Here is a 14099-nt window from a genome sequence, read left to right on the forward strand (position 1 = left end):
TGATTTATTTTGAACTGGGTCGATTCCCTATTATATAAACGCGGCTTTATAATATGATTAAATATTGGTTCAAGTTATTGAATGCCAAGAACTGTTTCTTGAAAACTGCCTATGATAAATCATTGAAAATGCCCAAGCGCAATTATGTTTTTAATTGGTTGTCCTTCGTGAAGGATACACTTTTTTCACTCGGGTTTGTTGATGTGTGGTTAAATCAAAATTTTCGTAATATGTCTGAGGTTTTACCACTTATTAAACAACGAATTTTTGATCATGCTAGACAAGAACTTTCTGAAATGTTAGAGAATTCACCAAAATGTCACTTGTATAGACATTTAGTAAATACTATATCATTACAACATTATCTATGTAAATATATACCCAAGAAACATAGAATTGCACTTACAAAGATACGTTTGTCTGCACATACATTGCATATTGAAACAGGACGATATAGAAATATTGTAAGGAATGAACGCTATTGTAAAATATGTAATTCTGTAGATATAGAGGACGAATATCATTTTTTGCTTATTTGTACTATATACCAAGAGCTCAGATCAAAGTGTATAAAAATGTATTACTGGAGAAAACCATCTGTTTTTAAGTTAATACAATTATTGTGCTCAACAAATGTAAAAGAAATAGCAAATATATATATATGATGCCACTAAATTGAGGAAGACTATGATATAATGACATTTAAATGTGTCAAATTCTTTGTCCATACTCCACTGCGTTTTGCAGTGTCAGCCAATGTATTTATATTGTTACATGTACACTGATGAGCTGGAAAGCTTAAAGTTAATAAAGAATAGAATTGGCTGCCATACAAGTTTTTGCAAGCGCAAAAGCGTTTTTTCCCCCATGACCTTTGACATATCACTTTGAGGCCGCTTAAGAAATTACATGTTGATACGTCTATTGATACCAAAAGTATCTGGTGGCCATGTTTGTTTACCTAGGACACCTGGAGCTGTATTCCTACACTGACCGAATCACTGTAAATTGCAGTTTACAGTCTCATATACTGGAATTTGGTTTACTAACAACATATAGGCAAATGCAACACAGAATGTAAATATAGGCCTTAACTTTACATCCACACATGGGCAATAACAGACATACAGCATTCATACAATGCAACCTATTTTAATATGCAAATTTAAATGTATATATAAATATATATAAAACAAGAGTTCCGGGAAGCGGTACATAATACGCCCGTCAGATGTCAAATGAGCAGTTTGCCACAAAGGGCCATAAGTGCATAAAATATTGCACAGAAATTGTGTTCTACAAATTCTACAAAAGGCTGTAAGTCCTTTAGTTATAGCTGAAGTTTGAAATGAATCCATTCAAAAGTTATTGAGCTGAAAGTATTTCGTCAATTCTATAAAGGGCCATAACTCCCTTAATAACAGGCGGATAATGGTTATCAAACTTGTGCAAGCTTTCATAGAAAAGAACCTTCCTATGAAGTTTGAAATGAATCCATTGAAAAGTACTGAAGCTAGTGAGCGCAAACTGTTTCGGCAGTTCTATAAAGGGCCATAACTCCGTAAATTACTGGCAACTAATTTTGGTTATCGAACTTTGGTTGAGTCGAAACATGTAAACAACAGTCTTCATTAAATCTTTTTTTTCTCTATAAGCAGCTAGTTTTTTAGTCGGTCGTTAAATCTTAATTTTTTCTATATATATAAACATATGATGTATTATTCTCAATCTGATGTATGTTGTCTTAAATATATAATTAGCTATGGGAATGTGATGATCATGAGACAGGGGTATATATTTTGAAATTTGTAATCCTGGTTGTCTTGATTGTCACATCCATGTAAATTAATTCTGGAATTTCCTTATTGCTGGAACAGGCTATTTAATTGTCAATCTGTAATCACTTTACATTGAGTCATTGAGTCCAGACATAGTCACTGAGATGTTTGTCAGTAATAGGGGACCCAGTTGCTCCCATCTTCTGGTAAAAGTATTCCATTGACCAAGAGTATGATGTCAACAATCCACCAGATACCAACACCACCTAGTGTCAGAAGTTTCCCAACAGCTGTACCTACATTACAAAAGGAAATAATAATTAGTAGTCAGTATACAGTTGTATAAATGGTCTGTTGTGAATGACCATGCATTTCAGCCAATTTTGACTATTGTGGTATATATATAGGTAGCAGTATACAGTAGATGGTTGTGGCCATGGGTGATATTTTTGTTAAATGGCTAACCCCTGTATAATGATATGTAAAAAAAATATAAAAATAAAACTGTACTAAAATTGGTATAAGCATGATGAAGTGGGCTATGTGAGCTTCACATTTGTAAAAAAGAAAGAAGATTTCTTTGGTTCGAGAATAAAATTTTGGCCATAATACGAAAGGGTGCGTACACATGAAAAGCTAGCTTTACAGGAGGTAAAATTTTGACAACAGCACACGACGCAAAATTGCAAAAAATCAAGTTTTACAACTTTACTGGGACCCAGATAATTCTGCAACCAGGTAGGTAATCTTTAATTTCAGACAGAGCTTAGGAAAAAAATTACTAGTTGCGGGGGTCAAATTTTGGGTTAAAAATAGCATTTTTTGGCATTTTTTGGTAATTTTTGATGTGGTAACCATGGTTTTCACACAAGTGACATACATAGAAAAAAGAGGTTTATACACTTCTCAGTACTTTATATGTATTGTAAATGTAATGCAGTTTACAAATATATATACATGTATACATGTGTTGTGTAGGGTAAATCCGCTGTGTTTACATTTCCTCGACATGTGCCTTGTTTATCAGAGTCAGGCCATTTCTACTGTACACTGCTACCATAATACTCACATTTTGCTAAGGATAACTTTTATTTTTGGGCATATGTGAAAATAAACATTTTATTTGGTTTATACTGAGATTATTTTTGAAAAATTAATTGTTCTGTTAATTCACCAGCATGCGAAAATTCAAAAAATCGTAATTACAGTCAGAAAATGAGCCACAGGAAAAGGGTTACCCTTAAAATTGGTAACAACGAGGTATATTCACTAAAAAACTTTAATTGAACAAGACTCATCCTAAATAAACAGAAATTGTCTGCACATGCCCCGAATGAGATCGTGTATCCGGTTTTGTGGGATAGTGTTCCACTCAGCTACCAAAGCTGTTCCCAGCTCCTGGAGCGTTCTTGGCTGAACATTTCTGGCAGAGAGAGCTGTCCGCAGCATGTCCCACATGCTCGATTGGTTTTTGATCCGGCGAGCGGGCTGGCCAATCCATTCCTTGAATAGTCTCTTGCTGTAGATACTGTTCAGTCACCCTTGCTCTATGTGGCTTAGGTGATTATCATCCATAAGGATGACATCAGGGCCAATAGAGCCAGCGAAGGGTCTGACATAGGCATCAAGGATTTCATCACAGTAAATCCAGGCCGTAACGGTACCATTATGGAAGACATGGAGGTCTGTTTTTCCAAGAAGGTTTATGCCTTCCCACACCATCTCTGAACCTTCGCCCTATCAGTCATGTTCCACAATGTAACCTGCCTGGAACCTAACCCAAGGTTGTCTCTATACTCTAACATGCCTGTCGGTGAAGTCGAGACAGAATGTGGACACGTCAGTAAAAAGAACCGGTTCCCATTCCTGAAGAGTCCAAGTGCAGTGAGCTTGGGCCCAATCTAATCGGTCCGTAACATGTGGCAGGCAGTTAAGTGACCTTAAACCAGCATCATGAAGACAATTCCTAACTGTCTGAGTGGCTACCCGGGTACCAGAAGCATTTAAGAGCTTATTTCGTAAAACTATGGCAGTCTTGAACCTGTGACGTTGTGTCTGTATGAGCAAAAATCGGTCTTGATGCTGCGTTGTAGAACGACCTCCAGCATGATGTCTGGAAGGGTTTCCGTTAGTTTGGAAACGATTCCACATTCTTGCCACCACACTTTGAGACACCCCAAGGTCTGCTGCAACCTGACGTTGAGACATGCTGGCTTACAGCATTCCGATGCCCCTATTAATTTCACAGTCATTTAACCGTTGTCTGGTTCCTGTTTGTGCCATATTAGGCATATAAAAACAAAAATGTGCAAAAAATATTCATCAAATTGATTTCCTTAACAATTTGAACAACGCCTTACTTAGCCTAGCTGGTAGCTTTTGAAAGGGGTACACACGTGGAAGAGCGTGCACACACTTTTATGGTTGACTGAATACACCTACACAGGACAATTTGGAAGGCTAACATAGTATGGAAGGAAAATATAATATCCTTTCTAACATTTTGATTTTTTTTCCTCCAAAATATAGGTGACCCTTAGTAAAATGTGAGCAGTATACATATATATATATATTGTACATGTTTTTTGTTCAGCCAGCAATTCTATTCCCCAAATGCGTATATTTACTATTTGTGTTGATTACTTGTATTGTTCTATTACATCATTAATGTCGTTGTATAGACATGATCAATGACGTCACAAGAACCTATTAAAAGATATAAACATACGACGCCTGTGACCTTAAATGTCGAACAAGGACATTATGTTGAACAGAGTTCATTGTCTTCCAACCCAGCATGCTTTTGACAAAATATCATTACCATGGACCTTTTGGTCATTTAAAGATTTAAATATCTTTTGTCCCCTGTGACCTTGAATATGGGTGAAGGTCAATCACTTCGTAGTCCTTCATCCCAGCAAGTTCATGGCCAAAAATCGATCATCACCCTTGACCTTTTGCATATTAAGAAGAAGTCGTTTAAAGGTTTTTAACATATCTGACCCCTTTGACCTTGACTATATGTAAAAGTCATGCATTTGAACAAACTTGGTAATCCTTCATCTGAGCATGTTACTGGCCAAATATCAGTATCCTAGGTCTTTATTTATTGAGAAGAAGTTGTTTAAAGGTTTAAAACATATTTGACCTGTGACCTTGAAAATGGATGAAGGTCACTCATCTGAACAAACTTCGTAGTCCTACATCCTAGCATGCTACTGACAAAATATAAACATCCTAGGCCTTTTGGTTATTGAGAAGTTGTTTAAATGTTTTAAATATATTTGACCCCTGTGACCTTGAAAAGGGGTAAAAGTCATTCATTTGAACAAACTTGGTAGCTCTTCATCCCAGCATGCTACTGACAAAATATCACCATCCTAGGCTTGTTGGTTATTGAGAAGTTGTTTAAAGGTTGTAAACATTTTTGACCCCTGTGACCTTGAATATATGTCAAGGTTATTGGTTTGAACAAACTTGGTAACCCTTCATCTGAGCATGTTACTGGCCAAATATCAGTATCCTAGGCATCTAGGTTATTCAGGAGAAGTTGTTTAAAGGTTTTAACATATTTGACCCATATGACCCTGAATATATGTCAAGGTCATTCGTTTGAACAAACTTAGTAACACTTCAGCTGAGCATGTTACTGGCCAAATATCAAAATCCTTGGCCTTTTAGTTATTGAGAAGATTGTTTAAATGTTTTAAACATATTTGACTCCTGTGTGACCTTGGAAATGGATGAAGATCACTCATTTGAACAAACTTGGTAGCCCTTCATCCCAGCATGCTACTGACAAAATATAAACATCCTAGGCCTTTTGGTTTTTGAGGAGAAGTAATTTAAAGATGTTAAATATATTTGATCCCTGTGACCTTGAATATGCGTGAAGGTCACACATTTGAACAATCTTTGTTGCCCTTTATTTCAGCATGCTACTCGCCAAATATCATTATCCTATGCCTTTTGGTTATTGAGAAGATGTTTTTTAAAGGTTTTAAACATAATTGACCCCTTTGAGCCTGAAAATGGTGAAGGTTATTCATTTGAATAAACTTGGTGGCCCTTCATCCCAGCATGCTATTGTCCAAATAGCAATACCCTAGGCCTCTTGATTATATAGAAGTTTTTTTAAAGTTTAACATATTTGACCCCCCCCCNNNNCCTGTGACCTTGAATATGGGCGAAGATCATTCATTTGAACAAACTTGGTAGTGCTTCATCCCAGCATGCTACTGGCCAAATATCATCAGTCTGGGCCTCTTAGTTATTCAGAAGACATTATTAAAACTAAAAGGTTGACGCTGGACGGACGATGGACGCCGCACCGTGACATAAGCTCACTTGGCCTTTCGGCCTTACGTTACATTGCCTTTCACTCCCATAAATATATCACTTAAAATTCATAAACTTAACTTCAGCAAAATAGAAGTTATCTGGAAAATTAATTTGACCTTTGACATATAATGATTGTATACGTATTGTACCTTGAGTTTGAATGTAGAGACCAAATTGTAGTATGGGACACATTGCCTGTCCATCCTTCATAAAACATACCTAAAGAAATTTATTCAGATATTTCCAATGAGTCAAATATTATGGCCTGGACAATTAATTTGATCTTTGACCTCAATGTCACCTTGACCTTAGACAAACAAACCCAATAATTGTACGCAATACACCACCTTCAGCTGTAAAAAGTAATGTCCTAGACAATATATTAGGTCTTTGATATGACTGTGACCTTGACCTTGGCATGCAAACCACCTTGCCATCCTGCATATATTCCTAAAATTTCATTGAGTAAAAGTTATCTTTAGTGAGTCAGAAGTTATGGGTCAGACAAAGAATTGACCAATTTGACCTCAACTGCAAGGAGATCTTGACCTAGGGCGCAGGGACCAAATAGTGGTATATAACACATTGCCTTGCCATCCTACATAAATCACAAAAATAATCATTCAGCTATCTTCAGTAAGTATAAAGTTATGGCCCCAGACAGTCAGAGCAGTGACTGTATGCTCTCCATTCTTTTAGGGAGCATAACAAATACTTGTGATATGACTTCACCATAATATCAACATGTACACAATTTTGTCATGTATCAGCTTGCATGTACAGTTGTGTGACAGCACAATGCACCAAAAATAGCGTGCGCACACCATGCATACATCGTTCACACACCGTCCACACAAAGTGCGCACGACTGTGCGATTTAACAATTGTTCGCCCCATTATGCGCTTTTCTCTGCACAATTTGTAGATCAATATTACGAAATGAAAAAAATACTGTAATTTCTCATCACAACAGTTAAGATTTTGTATAATTTTACTATGTGTGTTACAGCATTACAGTGACTGTTAAACCTTAAAGAATGGGTTTTTCTCCAAGGTAACAGAACAGTTAAATAACAGTTTGATGAGTGATTGGAGTTTTACCTGGCCTGTGCTTGACACATAGAGCTGATATGTGTTACCGTATGACCATTATGAAAACACAACTGGACGTTTAGTATTTGTTATTTGCATTTGGTTTGTCCATAGCTTCCCTTCACATGGGTTTTCACACCCCACGACCGTACCCAACGAGCTATGTAAGTTCCCCGGGCGGGGGAAAACTACAGTTCAGGTACACCTGTATACGGGACTGTGTTGTAATTTTACATGCGTCGATTAAGGTCGATTAAAAATCACTGAAAACACAATTTTTAAATTTAAGAAAGTTCAGACAGAAAGATAAGCTTATAGATGTAGCTAGAATATAGAAACATACGTAAAAATCAAGTTTATGTGTTTAAAAATGAAACCGTATGTATTGTTAAGGCATTCCTCAATTTACACCAACCACGATTATTATTGCACAACGTTCGTCCATCGTACGCACAAATGTGCGCAAGGAATGATCGTCTAAACTTGTATTGTTCGCACATCGGGCACACATCGGGCACACACCGTGCGCACACCACACATCATGTAACGTTGTGCGATCCCACAACTGTATGTATTTAATATTTTAAAACTGGTAAACTGGTGATGCATCCTTATTAACAAATACCCCATTGACTGGGATTTTAATTTGGATTCAGCTTTACTCTGATTTGAGTTTGGATTTGGACTTATTGTTGTTTGAATCATTCAAACTTTTGTTTATTGACAATGCAACCTGTCCATTTTGTCTCAAGCCAGATTTAACAACAGTAGAGCCAACACCGTTACTTTAGTTCAGGTTCAGTTGGTTCCGTATATGCAGGGCGATTGAAACTAAGAATAGGTGGCAATCACAACAAGCTCGGGATCAGTTGAATTTTCATTATTAGGATACGTCTACCGGTTTTGCTTGAACAGAGGCCTGCAGGGCTTCTTCAGGGCGATTAAATGACAGAGTTTGTCCCGTGAAGTACTAAAATTTGGGGCACATTAATATAGTTGATTGTGATGTGAAACAATTAATGTCACATGATCATATCTATTTTTAACGTTCTGTACATTAACCATGTAACTATATATTCGCCTGCGATCTACTTATTTTATTCTTTAAGTACTTGCATACTCTTTACCCGAATAAGTGACCCGAGATGAGTTTGCCCGGGTAATCAGGAATCCTCTAGGTTTTCCGTCGGTGTTACACTGTAGCTTAATTTTCAACACACTGACATGACACTTAGCATAGAAAGAGTCAAACAGTCAATTAAAATGGCTTTATTACAGCATATTGAGCAAAATAAATAAGACTATGTATGTTATAATTATTCTGTGAATCATATTTTTATGATTACACCAAATAACATCTCTACAGAAATATCCTGCAATACAGTAAATATTAAATTGCATATACATCATTGAATTTATGACCTTTTATGTGACCTACCTGTTTGACCAATACGTATACAGTTTATATGACCTACCTGTGTGACCCAAACAGAATCTGTCCATCCCAAGAAATCCAAGAAGAACAGAGTAAATCAGTGTTGTCACAAAATAGTGCCCATTATACCTGGAAAAAATACACAGTAGCATTAATGCTGTTTTTCTTTTTTCCAGTCTGGATAAAGGTCACATGACTTCTGAAGATATGGTTAGAATATAAAAACATTGAATTGACGAAAGGACAGACATTTGTATAGAAAGAAGTGTACTTCAGAGCAAGTTCTCAATGAAAGATACATATCTTTTTGCTCCAAATGTACTGCAAATCTTCAGTTTCATAACAAGTGACCAGGGCCAGCTGTACTCCTAAAATTATTATCTTATTATTTGCTCAAGCTCAATTTCTAATTTAAGAGCCACCATATCAAATCTTACATTACTTTGTGTTTATACTTTTTTTTTACTCTTTTTCCTTTAACAAGATTTGAGTTAATTAAAGCCAAAACTAGAACTGTAAGCCAAAGGCTAATACATACCCCCCTCCTGTATAAACCAGAACTGTAACGTAAAGGCTAATACCCCCCATCCCCAACTCCTGTACAAACCAGAACTGTAAGGAATAGGCTGACACCCCACCCCCACCCCCAGCTCCTGTATAAACCAGAACTGTAAGGTAAAGGCTAATACCCCCCACCCCCAACTCCTGTATAAACCAGAACTGTAGGGTAAAGGCTAATACCCCACCCCCCCCCCCATCCTCCAGCTCCTGTATCAACCAGAACTGTACGGTAAAGGCTAATACCCCACACCCACCGGCAGACTCCTGTATAAACCAGAACTGTAGGGTAAAGGCTAATACCCCACCCCCCACCACCACCGCCAAACTCCTGTATAAACCAGAAATGTAAGGTAAAGGCTAATAACCCACACCCACCCACAACCCCACTCCTGTATAAACCAGAAGTGTAAGGTAAAGGCTAATACCCCCCACCCCCAACTCCTGTATAAACCAAAAACTGTAAGGTAAAGGCTAATTCCCCACCCCCACCCCCAGCTCCTGTGTAAACCAGAACTGTAAGGTAAAGCCTGATACCCCACCCCCATCCCCCAGTTCCTGTATCAACCAGAAATGTAAGGAAAAGGCTAATAGCCCACACCCCCCCACAACCCCACTCCTGTATAAACCAGATCTGTAAAGTAAAGGCTAATACCCCACACCCACCCACAACCCCACTCCTGTTTAACCCAGAACTGTAAGGTAAAGGCTAATAACCCACATCCACCCACAAACCCACTCCTGTATAAACCAGAAGTGTAAGGTAAAGGCTAATACCCCCCAAACTCCCGACACTCACCCCCACTCCCCAACTCCTGTATAATACCAAACCTGTAAGGTAAAGGCTAATATCCCAAACGCAGCCCCACCCCCAGCTCCTGTATAAACCAGAACTGTAGGGTAAAGGCTAATACCCCACCCCCACCCCCATCCTCCAGCTCCTGTATCAACCAGAAATGTAAGGTAAAGGCTAATAACCCACACCCACCCACAACCCCACTCCTGTATAAACCAGAACTGTAAGGTAAAGGCTAATACCCCCCAAACACCGGACACACACCCCCACTCCCCAACTCCTGTATAATACCAAAACTGTAAGGTAAAGGCTAATACCCCACTCCCACTCCTGTATAAACCAGAACTGTAAGGTAAAGGCTAATACCCCACCCCCACCCCCAGCTCCTGTGTAAACCAGAACTGTAAGGTAAAGGCTAATACCCCACACCCACCCACAAACCCACTCCTGTATAAACCAGAACTGTAAGGTAAAGGCTAATACCCCACCCCCCACCACCACCGCCAAACTCCTGTATAAACCAGAACTGTAAGGTAAAGGCTAATACCCAACCCCCAGCTCCTGTATCAACCAGAACTGTACGGTAAAGGCTAATACCCCACACCCACCCACAACCCCACTCCTGTTTAAACCAGAACTGTAAGGTAAAAGGCTAATACCCCACACCCACCCACCTCCAAACTCCTGTATAAACCAGAAGAGTAAGGTAAAGGCTAATACCCCCCAATACCCCCCAACACCCCTCCCCACCCCCAACTCCTGTATAAACCAGAACTGTAAGGTAAAGGCTTATCCCCCCCCCAACTCCAACTCCTGTATAAACCAGAACTGTAAGGTAAAGGCTAATACCCCACCCCAAACCACGCCCCAGCTCCTGTATAAACCATAACTGTAAGGTAAAGGCTAATACCCCACCCCAACCCACGCCCCAGCTCCTGTATAAACCATAACTGTAAGGTAAAGGCTAATACCCCACCCCAAACCACGCCCCAGCTCCTGTATAAACCATAACTGTAAGGTAAAGGCTAATACCCCACCCCAACCCACGCCCCAGCTCCTGTATAAACCATAACTGTAGGGTAAAGGCTAATACCCCACACCCAACCACCCCCCAACTCCTGTATAAACCAAAAACTGTAAGGTAAAGGCTAATACCCCAGGTTCCACCACCACACCGACCGCCCAGCTCTGTATAAACCAGAACTGTAAGGAAAAGGCTAATACCCCACCCCCACCCCCAACTCCTGTATAAACCAGAACTGTAAGGTAAAGGTTAATACCCCACCCCCACCCCCAACTCCTGTATAAATCAGAACTGTAAGGTAAAGGCTTATCCCCCCCCCCCCCCCAACTCCTGTATAAATCAGAACTGTAAGGTAAAGGTTAATACCCCACACCCAACCACCCCCCAACTCCTGTATAAATCAGAACTGTAAGGTAAAGGCTTATCCCCCCTCCCCCTCCAACTCCTGTATAACCCAGAACTGTAAGGTAAAGGCTTATACCCCACCCCCACCCTATCAACCAGCACTGTAAGTTAAAGGCTAATTTCACAAACACATCCCCACCCCCAACTCCTGTATAAATCAGAACTGTAAGGTAAAGGTTAATACCCCACACCCACCCACTCACGTATAAACCGGAACTGTAAGGCAAAGGCTAATACCCCACCCCACCCACAGCTCCTGTATCAACCAGAAATGTAAGGTAAAGGCTAATACTCTCACCCCCCAATCCCTGTATAAAACAGAACTGTAAGGTAAAGGCTTATACCCCACCCCCACCCTATCAACCAGCACTGTAAGTTAAAGGCTAATACCCCTCTCCCACTCCTGTATAAACCAGACCTGTAAGGTAAAGGTTAATTCCCCACACCCACCCACATCCCCACGCCTGTATAAACCAGATCTGTAAGGTAAAGGCTAATACTCCACCCACAGCTCCTGTATCAACCAGAAATGTAAGGTAAAGGCTAATACTCCACCCACAGCTCCTGTATCAACCAGAAATGTAAGGTAAAGGCTAATACTCCACCCACAGCTCCTGTATCAACCAGAAATGTAAGGTAAAGGCTAATACTCCACCCACAGCTCCTGTATCAACCAGAACTGTAGGGTAAAGGCAAATACCCCACACCCACCCACTCACGTATAAACCGGAACTGTAAGGTAAAGGCTTATACCCCCTCCCCCTCCAACTCCTGTATAAACCAAAAACTGTAAGGCAAAGGCTAATACCCCACACCTACCCAAAACCCCACTCCTGTATAAACCGGAACTGTAAGGTAAAGGCTTATCCCCCCTCCAACTCCAACTCCTGTATAAACCAGTACTGTAAGGAAAAGGCTAACACCCCACCCCCACCCCCAGCTCCTGTGTAAACCAGGACTGTAAGGTAAAGGCTACTACCCCACACCCACCCACTCACGTATAAACCGGAACTGTAAGGTAAAGGCTTATCCCCCCCCCCCCCCCAACTCCTGTATAAATCAGAACTGTAAGGTAAAGGCTTATCCCCCCCCCCCCCCCAACTCCTGTATAAATCAGAACTGTAAGGTAAAGGTTAATACCCCACACCCAACCACCCCCCAACTCCTGTATAAATCAGAACTGTAAGGTAAAGGCTTATCCCCCCTCCCCCTCCAACTCCTGTATAACCCAGAACTGTAAGGTAAAGGCTTATACCCCACCCCCACCCTATCAACCAGCACTGTAAGTTAAAGGCTAATTTCACAAACACATCCCCACCCCCAACTCCTGTATAAATCAGAACTGTAAGGTAAAGGTTAATACCCCACACCCACCCACTCACGTATAAACCGGAACTGTAAGGCAAAGGCTAATACCCCACCCCACCCACAGCTCCTGTATCAACCAGAAATGTAAGGTAAAGGCTAATACTCTCACCCCCCAATCCCTGTATAAAACAGAACTGTAAGGTAAAGGCTTATACCCCACCCCCACCCTATCAACCAGCACTGTAAGTTAAAGGCTAATACCCCTCTCCCACTCCTGTATAAACCGGAACTGTAAGGTAAATGTTAATAACCCACCCCAACTCACGCACCCACTCCTGTATAAACCAAAACTGACAGGTAAAGGCTAATACCCCAGATAAACCAGAACTGTAAGGAAAAGGCTAGTACCCCACCCCCACCCCCAACTCCTGTATCACAGCTCCTGTGTAAACCAGGACTGTAAGGTAAAGGCTACTACCCCGCACCCACCCACTCACTCCTGTATCAACCAGAACTGTAACGTAACTGCTAATGCCCCACCCCAACCCACACTAAAGGCTAATACCCCACAACCACCCACTCACTCCTGTATCAACCAGAACTGTAGGGTAAAGGCAAATACCCCACCCCCACCCACACCCCAACTCCTGTATAAACCAGTACTGTAAGGAAAAGGCTAATACCCCTCCCCCACCCCCAACTCCTGTATCAACCAGAACTGTAAGGTAAAGTCTAATACCCCACACCCACCCACCTCCGAACTCCTGTATAAACCAGAACTGTAAGGTAAAGGCTAATACCCCGAACCCCCTCCCCCCGCTCCTGTATAAACCAGAACTGTAAGGTAAAGGCTAATACCCCACCCCCACCGGCAAACTCCTGTATAAACCAGAACTGTAAGGTAAAGGTTAATACCCCACCCCCAGCTCCGGTATAAACCAGAACTGTAGGGTAAAGACTAATACCCCAAACCCACCCACAACCCCACTCCTGTATAAACCAGAACTGTAAGGTAAAGGCTAATCCCCCACCCCAACCCCCAACTCCTGTATAAACCAGATCTGTAAGGTAAAGGCTAATACCCCACCCCCACAACTCCTGTATAAACAAGAACTGTAAGGTAAAGGCTAATACCCCACACCCAACCACAACCCCACTTCTGTAAGGTAAAGGCTAATACCCCACCTTCCACCCCCACCGCCAAACTACTGTATAAACCAGAACTGTAAGGTAAAGGCTAATACTCCACCCACAGCTCCTGTATAAACCAGAACTGTAGGGTAAAGGCTAATACCCCACACCCAGCCACCCCCAAACTCCTGTATAAACCAGAACAGTAAGGTAAAGGCTAATACCCCCCCC

The 14099-nt window shown here is 40.8% G+C and overlaps 1 protein-coding gene across 1 annotated transcript in view; it reads right to left on the bottom strand.

The window, feature by feature from the left end:
* Window positions 1-1136: 1136 nt before the first annotated feature.
* The window catches only part of LOC110448872 (TM2 domain-containing protein CG11103-like), a 38192-nt gene continuing 25229 nt past the window's right edge, over window positions 1137-14099 (bottom strand). The window contains exons 4-5 of the mRNA XM_021495351.1: window positions 8687-8775; window positions 1137-2074 (exon numbers count right to left, since the gene is read on the bottom strand). Coding sequence (XP_021351026.1) covers window positions 1950-2074; window positions 8687-8775 — 214 coding nt within the window. The 3' untranslated portion in view covers window positions 1137-1949. The remainder of the gene's footprint in view (window positions 2075-8686; window positions 8776-14099) is intronic.

Source organism: Mizuhopecten yessoensis, unplaced genomic scaffold (assembly GCF_002113885.1).
Source record: "Mizuhopecten yessoensis strain PY_sf001 unplaced genomic scaffold, ASM211388v2 scaffold4373_1, whole genome shotgun sequence".
NCBI lineage: Eukaryota > Metazoa > Mollusca > Bivalvia > Pectinida > Pectinidae > Mizuhopecten > Mizuhopecten yessoensis.